Source organism: Muscardinus avellanarius, assembly GCF_963383645.1.
Source record: "Muscardinus avellanarius genome assembly, chromosome: 10".
In the NCBI taxonomy this organism is placed as follows: Eukaryota; Metazoa; Chordata; class Mammalia; order Rodentia; family Gliridae; genus Muscardinus; species Muscardinus avellanarius.
The window spans coordinates 48229633-48247865 of record NC_137796.1 but is presented as its reverse complement, the minus strand read 5'-3'; the positions used below and the strand labels follow the sequence as shown (position 1 = coordinate 48247865).

The window sequence follows — 18233 nt, the reverse complement described above, 5'->3', positions numbered from 1 at the left end:
CGGGGAGAGACGACCACGCCTTCCTGTAGGAATCTGGGCTAATGAGAGCGAAGTAAAGTGTGCCGGTCCCGTCCCTAAGGGCGGGCACCGGTGTGTTCCGAGGGGAGGTATTTTCGAGTCCGGTGCCAAAAGTTTGTAAACATTCTGAAATCTGTCAACCCCAGGACTTGGCGAGGCTGGAGACTTATCGGAGGCCCGGACCTCCTACACTGGGGTAGACACACTACCAGCGACGCCCAGAAAAACCAGAGACATCTATGGGGAAGTTCAGAGGAAGGGGGAAGGCTGGCCCAGGCTTCCGGGAGGAAGTGGCATCTGAAGAAAGTCGCTAGAAAAACGGGGAGACGTCTTATTTGTTTTTTGCGATACTGGTGATGGAACCCAGGGACATTCTACCCCCGAGCTACACCTCTGTTCCTATTTTTTGTCTTTATTATATTATTTATTTGTGTTACTAGGGGTGGAACCCAGGGGGTTTTCTACCTCTGAGCTATACTCCCAGACCTATTTTATACCTTATTTGATGCCCGGCTTTTCTTCTGTGACTATATATATATATCTGGGTGTGGAACCCAGGGGCTTTTCTACCTCCAGGTTATACTCCCAGACCTGTTTTACACTTTATTTGGAAACAGGGTCTCTAAGTTGCTGAGAGCTTCACTAAGTAGCTGAGGCTGGCTTTGAACGTGTGCATTTCTCCTGTCTCAGCCTCCCATTTTCTTCTTTATTTTAAAACGGGGTTTCAGCCGGGCGTGGTGGCGCACGCTTGTAATCCCCGCGCTTGGGAGGCAGAGACAGGAGGATCGCGCAGGTTCGAAGCCAGCCGCGCGCGCTGGCTTAGGAGACCCTGTTTCCAAATATAAAAATGTAAAAATAGGTCTGGGAGTGTAGCCCGGAGGTAGAAGGGCTTCCAGGAACCCCAGTACCACCAAAAAAAACCCAAAACAAAACAAAAAAAACAAACAACAAAACAAAACAAAACAAAAAAACGGGGTTTCATTGAATTGCAAAGGGCCTAAATAGCTGAGGATGGTCTTGAACCTGCCATCCTCCTTCCTCAGCCTCTCAAGTGCTGGGATTATAAACATGTGCCACCATGCCCGGCTTAGGGAGATGTTGTAGATCGATAGAAGTATCTCTTTTTCATCTTCTTCCGTAATCCTTAAAGTTTTTATTATGCATATTTTCAAACACAACATTAGAAAACCGTGCGGTGGCGCAAGCCTATAATCCCGATATCTGGGAGGCTGAGACGGGGGATTGCAAGTTCGAGGCCAGCCTCAATAGTTTAACAAGACCCTTAACAATTTAATGAGATCCTTTTTCAAAATAAAAATAAATTTAAAAAAGGGCTGAGGGTGTGGCTTAGATATAGAATGCCCCTGGATTCAATTTCCAGAACAACAAAAATTTAGTTTCTTTTTGCCAGTCCAATAGGCAGGTAATGTATCAAAGTGTGGCTTTTTTTTTTTTTTTCCGGTACTGGGGATGGAACCGAGGGGGCATTCTCCTTCCAAGCGACACCCCCGGCCCTATTTTTTTATTATTTTGAAACAGGGTCTCACTGAGTTGCAAAGGGCCTTACTAAATAGCTGAGGGCTGGTTTTGAACCTGTGCAATCCTTCTGTCTCAGCCTCCCAAATGCTGGGATTACAAGTGTGCGCCACCATGCCTGGCTCAAAGTGTGGTTTGTATTTGCTTTTTTGTTAGTTTGAGCATCTTTTAAAAGAATCGTCTATTTGTATATTTTGCCCATTTTTCTATGGACTTGAGTTTGCCCCCCTGATATATTGGGGATTGAACCCAGGGGCACCCTACCATTGAGCAATATCCCTAACTCCTTTTATCTTTTATTTTAGAAGTATTGGGGATTCAACCAGAGGTATTTACCTCCGAGATCCACCCTCAGTGCTATTTCATTATTTATTTATTTATTTATTTATTTATATTTATTATTGTTGTTATTATTTTTTGGTGGTACTGGGGGTGGAACCCAGGTGCTTTCTACCTCCAGGCTATACTCCCATACTATTTTATACTTTATTTGGAAACAGGGTCTCACTAAGTTGTTGAGAGCCTCACTAAGCTAAGGCTGGTTTTGAACCTCTGCAATCCTCCTGTCTCGGCTTCCCAAGCGCTGGGATTATAAGCATGTGCCACCACGCCCGGGTTATTATTTATTTTGAAACAGGTTCTCACTGAGTTGCAAAGGTCCTCACTAAGTAGCTAAGGCTAGCCGAGAACCACATCCTCCTGTTTCAGCCTCCTGAATGCTGGGATTAGAAGCATGCGCCACCATGCCTAGGGGCATAATTTGGAGCTAGAATGCCTTTGGGTTCAATTCCCAGTACCCCAGCACCAAAAAAAAAAAAAAAAAAAAGGGTGTTCTACCATGTCTGGCCCCTTTCTTTATTTGGAGATGTCTTGCTAAATTGCCTAGTCTGGCCTGGAACTCGGATCCTCCAGCCTCGGAAAGATCCTCCTAAGTAGCTGGAATTACAGAAATGCACCACCACACCTGGTCACACACACCTCTTTTATTTATTTATTTATTTTTGGTGGTACTAGGGTTCCTGGAAACCCTTCTACCTCTGGGATACACTCCCAGACCTATTGTTTTATATATATTTTTTGGAAACAGGGTCTCTTAAGCCAGCCTGGCTGGCTTCAAACCAGTGTGATCCTCCTGTCTCCGCCTCCCAAGCGCAGGGATTACAAGTGTGCGCCACCACACCGGGCACATCACACACACCTCTTTATGGTGTAATTTGAAAATATTTTTGTCTAAATTGTCCTTTATTTTGCTCATTTTTTTCTTTGACATGCAAAATTTTATGTATGTATTGGTACTAGGGATTGAACCCAAGGGCATTCTACTTCTGAACTACACTCCCAGCCCACCAGACCATAAATATACATATATATATATATACATACATATACACATATATATACATACATGTATATATATACACATACATATACACACACACATATATATACATACATATATATGTATATTGGGTTTTTATATATATAAATCTTTGGTGGTATTGAGAACTGAGCTCAGGGGGGTTCTACCTTCAAGCTACGTCCCCATCCCTAGGGTCTTGCTAGGTTGACAGTTTTGCTAAATTGCTAAGGCTGTTCTTGAACCAGTGATCCTCCCCAGTACTGGAATTACAGGCATGCATCACACCAGACTTTTTTATTTTGCTATTGGGGATTGAATCCAGGGGCATTCTACCTCTGTTACACAAGCCTTGTTTATTTATTATTTATTTTATTCTGTGACACTGGGGATAGAACCCAGGGGCTTTCTACCTCTAGGCTACAGTCCCAGGCCTATTTATATTTTATTTGGAAAAAGTCCCACTAAGTTGCCGAGAGCCTCACTAAGTAGCTGAGGCTGGCTTTGAACCTGCACCACCTTCCTGTCTCAGCCTCACAACTACTGGGGTTACAAGTGTGCACCACCACACCTCACTCATTTATTTATTTACTTACTTATTTTGCAGCACTAGAGATTGAACTCAGGGGCATTCAACCTTTGAGTTACACCCCCAGCCCTATTTCCCTCCCTCCCTTCCTTTCTTCCTTTTCTTCTTTCTTTTGTGGTGGCATTGGGTTGGAACCTAGGGGCTTTTCTACCTCTGGCTTATACTCCCAGACCTATTTTATATTTTATTTGAAAACAGGGTCTCAGTTGCTGAGAGCCTAAGTAGCTGAGGCTGGCTTCGAACCTGTGCGATCCTCCTGTCTCAGCCTCCCAGGTGTGCGCCACCACGCCTGGCTCTTATCTATTTTTGAAACAGGTTCTCACTAAATTGTGGAGGGCCTCACTAAGTAGCTGAGGTTGGCTGCGAACCTGTGATCCTCCTGTCTCTGCCTTCCAAGAACTGGGATTACAAGCGTGCGCCACTACACCTGGCTTTTGTTTTGAAATAAGGTTTTGCTGAATTGCTTAGGCTGTATTTGAAATGGCAATCTTGTCTCAGCTTCCCAGGTATGAAATTACAGAGTTATACCATCATGCCTGGTTTTATTTTGAAACAGGGTCTTGCTAAATTGCTGAGGGTCTCCTAAATTGCTGAGGCTGGCCTTTAATCTGTGATCCTCCTGTCTTAGCCTCCCAAGTACTGGGATTACAGGTATGTTCCACCTCACCTGGCCACAAAAGTTTATTTTTACACAGTCAAACTGCCAACGATAAGCCAGGCATGGTGGCACATGCCTGTTATTCCAGTACTTGAGAGGTTCCATACAGTGTACATTTTTACTTGAGGAAGACAAAAGATAAAGTAAAACATTGTATGTTAGATGTGCTATGAAAAAAAATTAAGCAGGACCTGGTTATAATGGTGTAGACTTATATCCCAGTACTTGGGAGGCTGAGATAGGAGGATCCTAGGTTCAAGGCCAGCACCAGCAATTTAGTGAGGCTGTGTTTCAACATAAAAAGGGTAGCCACGCATGGTGGTACAGGCCTGTATTCCCGGTACTTGGGAGGCTGAGACTCTCAGCAACCTAGCTGAGGTTTGTTTTATTTTCTTTCTTTCTTTCTTTCTTTCTTTCTTTCTTTCTTTCTTTCTTTCTTTCTTCTTTTTTTTTTTTTTGTGGTGCTGGGGATTGAACCCAGGGGCATTCTACCCCCGAGTTACATTCTATCTCCGAGCTACACCCCCAGCCTGATTTTTAATTCTTTATTTTGGAACAGAGTCTCACTAAGTTGTGGAGGGCCTCAATAAATAGCTGAGGCTGGCCACAAACCTGGATCTGCTGGTCTCAAGTCTCTCAAGTACTGTGATTACAAGGTTTCTTTTTTTTCTTCCCAAAACAAAAACTCAAAAAAGGGCTGGGGATGTAGCTCAGCGCTAGAATTCCCTTGGGTTCAGTCACCAGTAACACACGTGTACACATCACACCTCCTATGCTATTTTATTTTTCTTTGTAGCAGATTATCTTCCAACACACTATTTTGCTTACTTATGTATTGCCAACTGTCTCTCTTCCCACCTAGGATATCAGTTTCCTAAAGGCAGAGACTTTGGTCCCTTCTGTTCAGTGCTGTATCCCCAGCATCTTGAGGAGGTTCTCAGTTACACTGAAAGTGATGCTCAGGGTGTGGTCCACAGTACTCCATCTCTTGGCTTTGGTGGGATGAGAGGCGACAAGGGAATCAAGAGAAGCAGCAGAACAGCCGAGGGAGATTGTGGGTGTGGGTAAAGACAATGGGCCGACGAATCCCGGCGATGCTGTCTTTCTAGTGTTTTATTGGAGGAGGTGAGGAGGTGAACAAATGTGAAATTCTTGACTCTGGTTGACTCTGCTCCTCATCTGCACAGTTGCTGAAAGGCCCCCTGGGCCTGGACCCAGCGCAGCTGCCACTGGGACAGAGACAGGCCCTGGCAGAGCTCCTCAGAGATTGTGGCTTGGCCTGGCTGCTCCCACCTGGGAAAGGCACGGTGTCAGAGGGAAGACCTGGCCCTCCAGACCCTCAGTGATCTTCCCACATTAACATGGCCCTAGTTTGACTTCCCCCACCCTCTCTCATGTCCTTCTCACCAGTCCCCCACGACTTGCTGCAGCTCCGGGATCCTCCCCAATGCCTGTTTCAGCAAGTTCTCCAGCTTCTTCAGGGCCTGCCCCAGGTTTTCCTTCTGTTCTTTTTCCTGGTATGCCTGGATCTGCAGCAGCTCTGGGGGTTAGAAACCCAGGAGGCAGCTTTCAGTCCTGTGGCTTGCTGGAGCCTTACAGCCAATGGGTCACCAAGCTCCAGTCACCTAGCCTTGCCCTTGGCATCTCACCAAACGTGTCCCTTCTTCTGGGTCCTCACCTCAAGGGTACCCCACTACCAGGCCTCATCTTGGGTGCATCATTCCCTCTCCCTGAAAGCCTGTCAATCTCCACAGTCCATTCACTCAGTTTCCTGAGTTTCTTTTTTTTTTCCTTTGAGTACTGCGGAGTGAACACAGGACCTTACACATGCTAGGGCAGCACTCTGCTACTGAGCTACACGCCTAGTCCTTACTTTCTAAGTTTCTTTCTTTCCCCTCCCCTACTCTCCCCCTCAGCTTCCCTCTGGACTCCAGGCCTCAGTCTCCCAATCTGGTTACCCTTTACCTAGCAGCCAGTGTGATCTTCCTGAAGCCTAAACCTGATCCTTTCCTTTCTCTGCTTAGAGCCCTCCAAGGATCCCCAATATCCCAAAGGCAGAGTCTGAGCTTCTTAGCCTGGTATCTGGGAATTTGCATTATGTGGCTCCTACTCACCACTCCTAGGAAACACCTGATTGAATCCCAGGCCCTATGTGAGAATGGGAAGCCCTTCATCTCAGGGCTTTCTCCTGTACCTGCTCTAGCCCCTCATTCTTGTGGGGTTTCTCTACCAGGACTGTGACTGAGCCCAGCCTCTCTCCATGTGCCCAGACAGGGCCCAACTCAGTGTAAGTACAGATCATCCTAGAGCAGTTAGGCCTCTTGGGCCCGAATCCGGATTCCTTCCCATCCTTGTCCTGAGACCTCAATCATGACACTTCCTTAAGCCACAGGCTAGTGGGACAGGGGCAGAACTCTAGAGATTGGATCCACCACAGGGACTGCTGACAGGTTTAAGCGGGGAAAGGGAGGGGCTTGGGATGGTTTAAGGATGACTAAAGGGTTTCTGGCATAGCACCTGGATGCAAAGGGTGGAATAAGAAAACCAGGAATAGATGAACAAAACCATTCTTTGGAGTAAAAGGAACCAAGAGGTCTGTTACAGATATGTTAAAGTCCAAGAAGTGGCAACATGCTGTGCATTATCTTGGACTGGTCTTACTTTCCCCCTCCTCATGATGAGATGGAAGGCAGGGAGCCCCCCAAACTCAAAAACCTGAAAATGGCCTCTTTCTACCTGGCTGCTGGTACCCCCCAATTCATTTCCTATCAATTCACCTCTTCTATTTATCCTTTGATTCCTAGTTCTTTGCATCTACCAAAGGGAACCTCTTAGGCTGGACAGCTCTCTCTTCTCTCCCCATCAAACATCTGAGCTGGCACCTGGACTCTCAGAGTTTCAGTTTCCTCATCTGCAAACGGAGAGTCTTTATTCTTTCCCTCATAGTAAGGACTGTGTGTGTGTAGACAATTATCACCACACCAGGGACCCAAGTGCTTACTACAGACTAGGAACTGACTCTGTTTGGGTTACTGGATTGAATCCTCCCAGAAACTCTGACACTGTTGCTAAACTTACTCCACTGCGGAGGAAACTGGGGACCAGGGGGGTCATACAGGAAAGAGAAAGGGCTCAGAAGAGAGTCCAGGTAGTTTAACTCCACAGCTCAGCCTTTAACCATGCAAGCACACTATCCGAGGGTGATGAATGAATACTTGGCAAATGGATGGGCAGTGCAGGGAGCCATGGCAGACTACCTGGGTCCAAACCCAGCTCTGCCAATGGGTAAGCTCTAAGTCCTCTATATCTCAGTTCCCTTCTCTGTAGAGTGGAAGGAACAGCAGCACTTACTACATGGCTTGTTGTGCAGATTAAACAACTGAACATGCTCTAAGCGCACAGTAAGCATTAGTAGGTAGTGGATGTCGCTTGTTACTACTTCCAGGGGCCCGTGGTCAAGGTAAGGATGTGGGACATGGGGAGCAGGGCAGGCCTACCCTTGGTGGATGGTCCCAGTGGCAGACTGGTCTTCACATGGAGCAGATCCCTACAACGAAGAGTCTGCTGGTCCTGGAAGAATAGAAGGTCCTGACGAAGAGAGGCAGCTGTTGGGAGGAGCAGCTCTGGTGCCTGGAAGGAGGAGGGACAGTCACATTGTGCCGGGGTGAGGATGAGGAAGACAGACAGATTAGAGGAGATAGGCCCTTACCTTCCCTGTGGGCAGCCCCAGCATGTGGCTCAGAGCTATGAGGCTGGAGCCCCTTGGGGATGCAGGGTGCAGCTGGTGGATGGATGGCAGGATCGTGGGCAGGGGCTTCAACCTGGTGGGGGTGGGGGGCCAGAGCACAGATTGGATGGGGCACTAAGAGGAGGGCTTGGGTTCTAGAAGCTCTAGGGGCTCAGGAACTTGGAGGTGAGCCTGGTGACTAGGATACTAGTCTGGGGCTGGTGACCCAAGGTGAGGTCTAGTAGCTGGGAAACAGGCTACTTTTTTGGAGGGATTTCAGGGAGTGAAATTACTCAAGGCAGGTGAGGTGGGTGCCTGCCCCCGTCTCACCCTTCTGGGCTGTGCCGCAGCAAGGTGCCCAGCAGAATGTGGGGCAAGTGTTGGGCTTCTTCCTCCAGACAGCGGAGCAGCTCCTGGCTCTGTGGTGCCACTGCCTCAGAGGTGGGGACCACCTTTCTCTGAACCAAAGCCAGCACCTATGAGGAAGAAGGTGGGTAGACAGCCTCATCCCTAGCAGATCCAGCACCCCTCTCCAGACCTTACCCCAACTCCATCTCACCTCCCCAGGGCTCCGGCACAAGCGGCTTTTACTGGCTGAATTTCCCTTGATAAGTAGGCGGATCTGTTCTTGGGTCTCCTCCTGGGGAACCAAAAGGCCACTGAGATTAGCTACATGTCCTTCCCACCTCCCAGTCTGTGCAAAGGGTCCTGCTTCCTCCATGAGTTTCACCCTGGGCCTCCTCCCCATGTGAAGACCAGAAGACCTTATTATTATTATTATTATTATTATTATTATTATTATTATTATTTGTTACTAGGGATTGAACTTGAGCATTTTACACCTGAGCAAAACTCTAGACCCTTTTGCTACAGTTCTCACTAAGTTGCTGAGGCTGGCTTCAAACTTGCAATCCTCCTGTTTCAGCCCCCTCTAGTACTAGATTACAGGTATGTGCCATCACACCCAGCTGAAGGCCCAGTTCTTGATCACAAGGCTCTAAGCCTCCACTGGGGCCCTCCATGAGGCCTGAGGCCCTGCCTCTCACCACCAGCTGGCGCCAGTGCAGGATCCGCTGCTGTTTGGCCTGTAGCTCCCTCAGCAGAAGCTGCCGATGCCCAGCTACATCCTCCAGCTCCTGGCTCTGGGCTCGAAGGGCCTTGAGTTCTGCCCACAGGCCACTGCCCCGAAGCCCCAGCATTAGCACCTTCCTAGGGGATAAGCAGAAGAAAGCAAATAAAAGGAAAAAGACAGAGCCACACGGGGAGGGAAAAGAGATCTGCAAGGATGTATGAGGAGCCACAAACACAGGGCAAACTGCAAGAGAAGGGAGACAGGGGGAGCCTATGAAACAAAAAAGATGCCTGTCAAGGGAGCCCCTCACCTCTCACTGGGTCCCAGGGCTCGTCTTTCTACCTCCTCCACCAAGCCACGGAGGCAGCTTGTCAGGACTTGATGTTCCTTCAGAAGAGCACCCCGTTGGGTGACCAGTGCACCCACAGCCTGCCAGCCCTCCTGCAGGATGGTACAAAGTCTGTGGGCATGGCCCATGGTGGTGAGGGGACAGAGTGGGTCTTGGGAAGGTGGCTGGGGGTTACCTGGATGAGATGCACCACGGACGGCAGGGCTTCACCACCAGAGTCTGATTGGTCCGGTGTCTGGGGTCTGGGGTGGAGGCAGAGCTGCTAAGGGAGCAACCCTGTGTCCTTGCACTCAGGGGCAGCCAGTATCACCTGCCCACCGCCTCAGGAAGCACTGGGATTCAGCCCCATTGGCAGGGTGCAGTGCCTGGTCCTGCCCCTGCCCCTGCTCACCCACCCACCCTCCTGCCCTGACTGTAGGGACGTTCTATCCCACACCTGGACAGCTGCTTATCTCTGAGTCCGTCCCCGCTGCACAGGGACCGAATCTCTGCCTCCCTCTCTGCAGCCAGGTACTCCAAGGCAGCTAGGACGTGGCCTGGGGGGTGGTTTGTCAGCAGTGTCTGGTAGAAGGGTAAGGTGAAGTCAGCTCAGGATAGAAGGGCTGCAAGCTGGGACCCCACGGGAATGAGGAGAGGATGAAGAGTTAGGAGCAGATATGGGAAGGAAGGTTTTGGTCCTGGGGCTGGAGGGTGTGGCCCTTCCTGGCCCCACCCACTTACCTCCACAGAGCTAAGCCACTGCTGGTATGAAGTCCCAAAGTGGTCTTCACGAGGACTTCTTTGGGGTTGGGTAAGGAAATAGAGAATGTTTTATGCCACATCAGTTATGCCTCTAATTATCACCACTACCGGATAAGGTAGGGGTGTCACTGTCTCCACTTGACAGATTAAGAAACTGAGTCCATCTATGCCTGCTAGATTTGAGTTCCCCAATTTTTACAGCTTGCTAGATGTGAGGCCTTCACATATGACCCTCTACCTTAGTTAAGCCTCCTCAGGGTGCAGTGCCTGGTCCTGCCCCTGCCCCTGCTCACCCACCCACCTGCCTGCCCTGACTGTAGGGACGTTCTATCCCACACCTGGATAGCTCCTTATCTCTGAGTGCATCCCTGTGCAGTGCCTACCCTCCCTGCTTTCTTAGCTGGGTAAGGGCCTCCTCCAGCTGCCCAGGGCCTTTCAGGCTTCCCTATCCGCAACAGCCCTGACCCCTAGCCTTCACTATCTCCTCTTCTTCCCAGCTTGGGATTCCTTTTAGGGTAGGGTCTGGAATCCATATAGCACAGGAGATTTTTTTTGGGGGGGGGGTACTGGGAGTGGAATCCAGGGGTTTTCCACCTCCTGGCTATACTCCCAGACCTATTTTATTTTAATTAATTATTATTATTATTTTTTTGTAGTACTGGGGTTTCTGGAAGCCGTTCTTCCTCCGGGCTATACTCCCAGACCTACTTTTTATATTTTTATTTGGAAACAGGGTTTCTTAAGCTAGCACGGCTGGCTTTGAAACTGCACGATCCTCCTGTCTGCCTCCCAAGTGCAGAGATTACAAGCGTGCGCCACCATGCCCGGCCTATTTTATTTTTTTAATTTTTTTGGTGGTACTGGGGGTGGAACCCAGAGGCTTTCTACCTCCAGGCTATACTCTCAGAATTATTTTTTGTATTTTATTTGGAAACAGGGTCTCACTAAGTTGCTGAGAGCCTCACTAAGTATCTGAGGCTGGCTTCAAACCTGCACGATCCTCCTGCCTCAGCCTCCCAAGCGCGGGGATTACAAGTGTGTGCCACCACACCTGGTTAGGAGATTGTTTTCTGAGGAATTAATAAGCAAATAACCCCCACCCCCAAAACCCAAGTTCTCTGCAGAGTCCTTGGGGCCTGAAACACTCACGGGATGCTACCTCCTCTGGTCTGGGGAATCAGGAGGTTCTGCAGAAACTGGGCCCGGAGGGTAGAAGCTGTTCGGACATCACGCTAGAGAAGAAAGGATGGGGCATGAAGGGACCCAGGTGTCTGCCTCACCCTGGTCTCCTCAACCTCGCCTCCATGGCCCAGGACTCTCACCAGGACCACGGGCTCCACTGCCAGAGCTGCTGATGCCAGGGGTCCAAAGGTCACATCCACTTTGGCTTTCCTGGAGGAAGAGAGTTGGTGGGATCCCTGGGAGAAAAGATGTCTGTGTCCCATCCCTTCCTATTGTTAGCATGGGTCAGTCATAGGGATTGCTGAGAATGAGTAGCAGGGCCACTTCCAGGACTACTTACTGCATTAGTTTCCTTCACACGTCCTACTCTACCCCCCCTGCAGGGAAGCCAGGTGTGGTGGCACATGCCTGTAATTCCAGTACTCTAGACAGAAAGATTGTAGGTTCGCAGCTAACCTTAGCAACCTAGCAAGATCCTGTTTCAAAATAAAAAACAGAGGCCAGGCGTGGTGGTGCACGCGTGTAATCCCAGTACTTGGGAGGCTGAGACAGGAAGATTGCACAGGTTTGAAGCCAGCCTCAGCTACTTAGTGAGACCCTGTTTCCAAATAAAATATAAAAATAAGTTTGGGAGTATAGCCCAAAGGTACAAGCCAGGCGTGGTGGCGCACGCTTGTAATCCCCGCACTTGGGAGGCTGAGACAGGAGGATTGCACAGGTTCGAAGCCAGCCTCAGCTACTTAGTGAGGCTTTCAGCAACTTAATGAGACCCTGTTTCCAAATAAAATATATATAAAAAAAATAGATCTGGGAGTGTAGCCCGGAGGTAGAAAGCCTCTGGGTTCTACCCCCAGTACCACCAAAAAAAAAAAAAAAAAAAAAAAAAAGAAAGCCTCTGGGTTCCATCCCCAGCACCACATACATACATACACACACACACACACACACACACACAAAATAAAAAAAAAAATAGGCCAGGCATGGTGGCACACCCTGTAATACGAGTACTTGGGAGGCTAAGATAAGAGGATCACAGGTTCAAGGACAACTTCAGCAAGTAGTGAGACTCTCATCAAACTAACAAGCCCCTGTTTCAAAATATCAATAAAAAAAATTGGGCTGGGATGTAGGTTGGAGTTAGAATGCCCCTGGGTTCAATTCCTAGTGTCTCTATCTCTGTCACACACACACACACACACACACACACACACACACACACACACCCCTGTGGTAGTGCATGCCTGTAATCTTAGTACTTGGGAGGCTGAGATAGGAGGATCACAAGCTCATAGCCAGCCCCAGCAACTTTGTGAGACCCTATTTCAAAATAAAAATTAAAATAGGGCTCGGAGTGTAGCTCAGAGGTAGAATGTCTCTGAGTTCAATCCCCAGTACCACACATACATACACAAAACCCTCCATGACAACTTAGTGAGATCCTGTTTCAAAAATAAAGAATAAAAAATAGGGCTGGGGGTGTAGCGCAGAGGCAGAACACCACTGGGTTCAATCCCAGTACCACAAGGGAAACAAACAAACAAACAAACAAACAAAAAATAAACTTCCATGACATGATGGGCATCACATTCAGAATAACAACAATGGGCTGGATATAGTGGCACATGCTTGTAATCCCAGTACTTGGAGGCTAAGACCAGGACCACAGGTTCAAGCCCAGCCCCAGCAACTTAGTAAGACTCCTGTTTCAAAAAGGAAAAAAAGACTGAGAGTATATCTTGGGTGTAGAATGCTCCTGGGTTCAATCACCAGGACCCAAAAAAAAAAAAAAAAAAAAAAAGATTTATACCGGAATAACAATGGTTAGTTAACAGGCACTCTTTTGAGCACTTTATAGGAGTTAGCTCACCTAATTACTAGCACCATTCCACATTCCATAGATCTTAGAAACTGAGGTACAAAGAAGTTAAATATCTTATCTAAGCTCACAGGGTTAAGTGGCCAAGGGAGGGCATGAACTTTTTCTTCCCTTTGTTTTTTTTTTTTTTGATGGTACTGGGGATTGAACCCAGAGGCATTCTATCTCCAAGCTATACCTCTAGCCCTATTTCATTCCTTATTTTGAAACAGGGTCTCACTAAGTTGTGGAGGTCCTCACAAGTGAGGCTGGCTGCAAACCTGCGATCTTCCTGTCTCAGTCTCCCAATTACTGGAATTATAAATGTGTGCTACCACAACCACCTATGAACTTTTTTTTTTTAATGTGTTTATGTAGTATTAGATGGAACCCAGGAGCATTCTACCTCTGAACTACACCCCCAGCCCTATTTTATTCTTTTATTTCAAAATAGGGTCTAAGATACAGAGGGCCTCAGTACCTGAGGCTGGCCATGAACCTGCAATCCTTGTCTCAGCCTCCCAAGTATTAGGATTACAAGTATGTGTTACTATGCTTGGTTGGGTGCAAACTCTTAACTGAGTAAAACTTAATGCCTCCTTGGCATTCTACTTCTCTAACCATACTTCTTCACCTGGTCCCTCTTGCCTGCAAAAATTGAGCTGCATTTGATTCCTGGCTATCTTTCCTGCTATTTCTTCACCATGAAAATTCCTCAAATTCCAACTCAAATATTACTTCTTTGGAGAGGTCTGCTCTAAGCACCCTAGCTAAAGTAGCACCCCCCACCCTTAGCCTTTGTCATACCACCTTTTCTTCACAGAACTTATCTCCATATTTAAATGACAGGATCTATCTCCTAGTTTGCAACCTGTCTTCTCTTTATTAGAGCAAATACTCTGGGAGAGCAGAGACTTGTTGTGTGGATACTGTTGTTTCCCCAGAGCTGGTTGTTCTAGATAAACTGTTGGTTATCATTCTTGGCACTGAAGATACAGGTGTATAAGATGACAAAACAAAACTCTCTGGACTTATGGATCTTTTTTTTTTTTTTTTTTTAGTGGTACTGGAAGCCCTTCTACCTCCGGGCTACACTCCCAGACCTATTTTATATTTTCTTATTTGGAAACAGGGTCTCTTAAGCCAGCAAGGCTGGCTCCGAACCAGCGCGATCCTCCTGTCTCCGCCTCCCAAGCGTGGGGATTACAAGCATGCGCCACCACGCCCAGCCTGGACTTATGGATCTTAAATCCTGTGGGTGGAAGTTCAGAATTCTGGAACCCAGAAGGGATCAGGGCAGAATACTGAGGTCTAAGGAGAATATCTGGCTGCCTTGGTGAGGGCTGTTCCCTTGGGCATCTAGGCCCACCTCTCCATGTCCTGTAGACGCCCGAGCTGATTCTGTAGCCGTTGCATGGAATTTCGGAGCCCATGCTGCTGTCTTCGCACAGCCCCAGCTTGAGCCTGGAGGAGGAGAGCTCGATGTTGGGTATCTCGCATGCTCTGCAGTGCCTGCTCCATGGCTATGTCTGTGGGAGAAACAGGGGTGGCTGTCAGCACCTTTCCCACCCAGCATTCTACTGCCCATCTGCTTGGCCCCATGGGTTACCGTGAGTCTCAGTCTCTCGCTCCATCAGCTCCAGGCTTTGGTCTAGCTCTTGGATCTCTGCCCGCAGGCGGGCTACAGTGGCTTCCAGCTCCAACTTTCGGCGGATCTGGTGGGATCATGTACAGAGTCAGATGCTTGGTTTGATTAGGGCTTAACCTGGTTTGACTATCTTTTGAGGGGTAACAGGCTCCTCATGTGGGAGCTGGGGGGATGGCAGAGGACTTTTCCTAAGCAACTTCTGTGCCTGACACAGAAGCACTAAAATACTATATGGTTCCCTCCTCCCCCCCTGGGATTGCCTCACTCACTCTTCCAACCTGTTTTCTGTCTGCTGGTGATACCCATATCTCTGTCTCAGGCTGATCTCTTCATTGAGCCCCATATCTAGGCTTCCTAGAGGCCTCCCTAGATGTCATCAGGGCTCTTACACCTACGGCATCTCTCCCAAATCTGTCCCATCCCCATCTCCCTTCCTCAGCTTTGATGGCATGTATACATGCAGTCTCCCCCTACCCCTGGCTCATGGCTGGCTCCCTCTGTTCTGTAAACCCTGGGAATGCAGAGGTCAGGGCTGTTTTGTGACCCAGTGTCCCCAGCATACCCAGTACCAAGCAGGACCTACAAATTCTTCTTTTTTTTTTGGATGAAAGAGAATCTTATAGCACAGGTTTCTCACCTCTGGACTGTCCTGGTGGCCATACCTGAAGAAATGAGGCCAGAGTTACCGGATGATTTCCAGGAGAAAGGCAGGAAGTATGAGGCTGTGGGTAGGGACAAAGCTAGGAGGGACTAGGAAAACAGAGATAGTTTTGAGAAGCAGTTACCAGAGTAGGTTTCCACGGATCTTCTTGACACTCCTACAGTGGAGAGGTGGAATGGAAGTTACTGTGGGACTTGTCTTTACCCTCTTCCCTGCCCCTTACCCTTCCCAACTTGGCTCACCTCTGACTGTACACATGCTGCAAGATGTAGGCCCAGATGTCAGCCCCCTGGCCCAGACACAGCCTGAGGAGACAGTGTGTACTGGTGGTAGGGAAAGTACTGGCTAGGGAGTTCTCCCTTTTGGGGGAGGGGAAGGGAACATTTTGAGGGCAAGATATTCCCTCCTTAGTCACTGAGACGGTGGGTGTTTCAATAAGTGTGGGAATATCCTCATTCCATCGTGGGGTGTTTCCTTTCTCCTGGGATAGGGTTGCTCCAGAAACTACGAGAGGTGGGGCGAGAAGTATATCACCCAGGAGGTGTTCTCTCATGACCCGTCATGAGTCTTCATTCCTAATACATTCAGTCTCCCAGGGGATAGTCACTACTAATTCGAGTCTCCTCACTGGCCAGGGTGGGGCTGGCCTCGAGGTGGTGTAGGGACAGCCTTACTCTGGAGATCCCATTCCCATTCCCATTCGGTTTCCACACGGGGAAACCGAACTCATGGACCACCCTTACTAGTGCTAGGGACACTGCCCTTGGGGCCTTCCAGTGCTTCTCATTCAAATCCAGTTTCTCTTCCTGAACGTACTACCCCCAGGGTGGGAGCGTACAGAGGTTCCCAGACTGATTTGGCCTACCGCCCCCTTTTCAGGGGGGAAAAAAAATTACTCGGAGGCCCTCCTTCCCCCCCGGGAAATGGATCTTCTTCATACGAATGAATGGAAAGAGGCCGTGACAAATGTGCATCCTTCTATGTATCGGCATTTCGCTCCAGCACCCCCAAAGCGGCCAGCAGCGCCCATTGGGAACCTATGTCTTGGCAACCCCCCCGAGGCTGGCGGCCGTCTGGGGTGCGGGCTGGTGCTGGAGGCTCCATCTCAGGGTGCCGAGTCCTCACCGCCCGGCGGCCTCACCTGCGCAGCGTGGACTCCGGGGCTCGGGCCGCCGCCGGCACCCCCAGCTCCTCAGCCGCCCAGCGAGCCAGTTCCCGCGCTTGCTGCGCGAGCTCCATGACCGCGGCCGCCGGCTCGCAGCCTCCCGCCCGCTCCTCCGGGGCGGGGCGCCGCGACGTCACGAGCGCGCCGCAGTGACGTCACGAGCGCGCCGCGGCGGCCCCAGGCCGGACTCCGAGCTGTGGCCTCTGAGAACCTTTCCGCAGGGTCTCGCAGCTTTTCCTCCTCGCGGATGGGTCGGGCCGAGTGAAGATGAGAAGGCCGGAGAGAGTTGGCTGCGCCCGCTCGCTACTTAATATTCTTAATGTCGACCTTTGTTTCCTTGGCAAATGGACTCGCCTCCTAGGAGAACGAGTTCTGAGCTCAGAGGTGCAGCACTTCCTGCTCTCAACATTTCAGAAAAAGGGTGTCTCCTGTCTGAGGACGTGTGGAAGGCAGATAGACGCATCACTAGGTAGGGATGGCAGAAAATATGCGTGAGGGGTGGGTCATTTTGGGGACAGAAAGAGCAGCGCGAGTTCTGGGGAGCCCAGGAGGCCAGGACAAAGATCTGGATGTTCTGTGGGAGTAGGCACGAGCCCCAGAGAGAGGAAGACTCAGTCTCAAACAGAACCCCGAGAAATGGCAGCATTTAGGGACTTTTCCGTTCAATATGCTTTCTTAGGTCACCGTACTGTCCAAGATAGAACCTACGCCTCTAAGGTTCTTAAAAATATTTATTAGCCGGGCGTGATGGCGCACGCTTGTAATCCTCGCGCTTGGGAGGCTGAGACAGGAGAACCTCACAGGTTCAAAGCCAGCCTCAGCTACTTAGGCCCCCAGCAACTTAGACCCTGTTTCCAAACAAAATATAAAATAGGTATGGGAGTATAGCCCGGAGGTAGGAAGCCTCTGGGTTCCACCCCCAGTACCACACACACACACACACACACACACACACACACACACAAAAGTAAAAAAAAAAAAAAAAAAAACAAACAAAACACAACTATTTATTTATGCCATACTGGAGATGGTTGTACTTTCGAGTTGTACCACCAGCCCTATTTTTTTATTCTTTATTTTGAAACAAGGTCTCACTAAGTTGCAGAGGGCTTCACTAAAGTAGCTGAGGATGTCTGGGAACCCGTGATCCCCCTGTCTCAACCTCCCAAGTGCTGGGATTACAAGCGGGTGCCACCACACCTGGCTTTCTAGTTTTTTTATTAAGTAGGGGGAAAGGTACAAGTATGGGACTAAAGCTGAGTAAGCAACGAAGAGCTAGGGTAGGATGAGGGGTGGAGGAGAGAATGACCGCAGTAGACCAGGATGGAACTAAAGCAGGGCAAAGGAGACCGACTTGAGGATGGAAGAGTCCAGGGAGAGGTTCAGGGTTCAGTTTCAGGGTTTGGATGGGCAGACCTTGAAATTGGCACCTGGGAGGGGTAGCAGCTTTAAGGTAGAAACTGAGGCAATATGGGGCTCTATAGGTTTAAGGGTTACATCTAAGGGGAGGCTCTGGCCTCTGACCCAAGGACAAGGGACTGTGATCACCATTGAGATACCAGGTTTGGAGGTTTGGGAGAAAATCTCAGGATACCTTCAAATAGTTCTCAAGGACTAAGAAACATAAGAGAGCACCAAAGGCTTGTTTGTTTGTTTATTTGTGGTACTGAGGGTG

At 49.1% G+C, this 18233-nt stretch overlaps 1 protein-coding gene across 1 annotated transcript; it reads right to left on the bottom strand.

Moving 5' to 3' along the window:
• Positions 1 to 5333: 5333 nt before the first annotated feature.
• Positions 5334 to 16632, bottom strand: HAUS5 (HAUS augmin like complex subunit 5; the record flags this gene model as incomplete). The annotated part of the gene is made up of 19 exons (XM_080703057.1): positions 5334 to 5451; positions 5566 to 5698; positions 7656 to 7788; positions 7868 to 7979; positions 8216 to 8361; positions 8445 to 8525; positions 8932 to 9094; positions 9268 to 9398; positions 9482 to 9548; positions 9743 to 9867; positions 10027 to 10084; positions 11197 to 11279; positions 11370 to 11439; positions 14454 to 14613; positions 14694 to 14799; positions 15370 to 15394; positions 15518 to 15550; positions 15636 to 15698; positions 16535 to 16632. The coding sequence occupies 19 exons, from the start codon at positions 16630 to 16632 to the stop codon at positions 5334 to 5336; spliced, it is 1905 nt and encodes a 634-aa protein (XP_080559183.1).
• Between the last annotated feature and the right edge of the window lie 1601 nt (positions 16633 to 18233).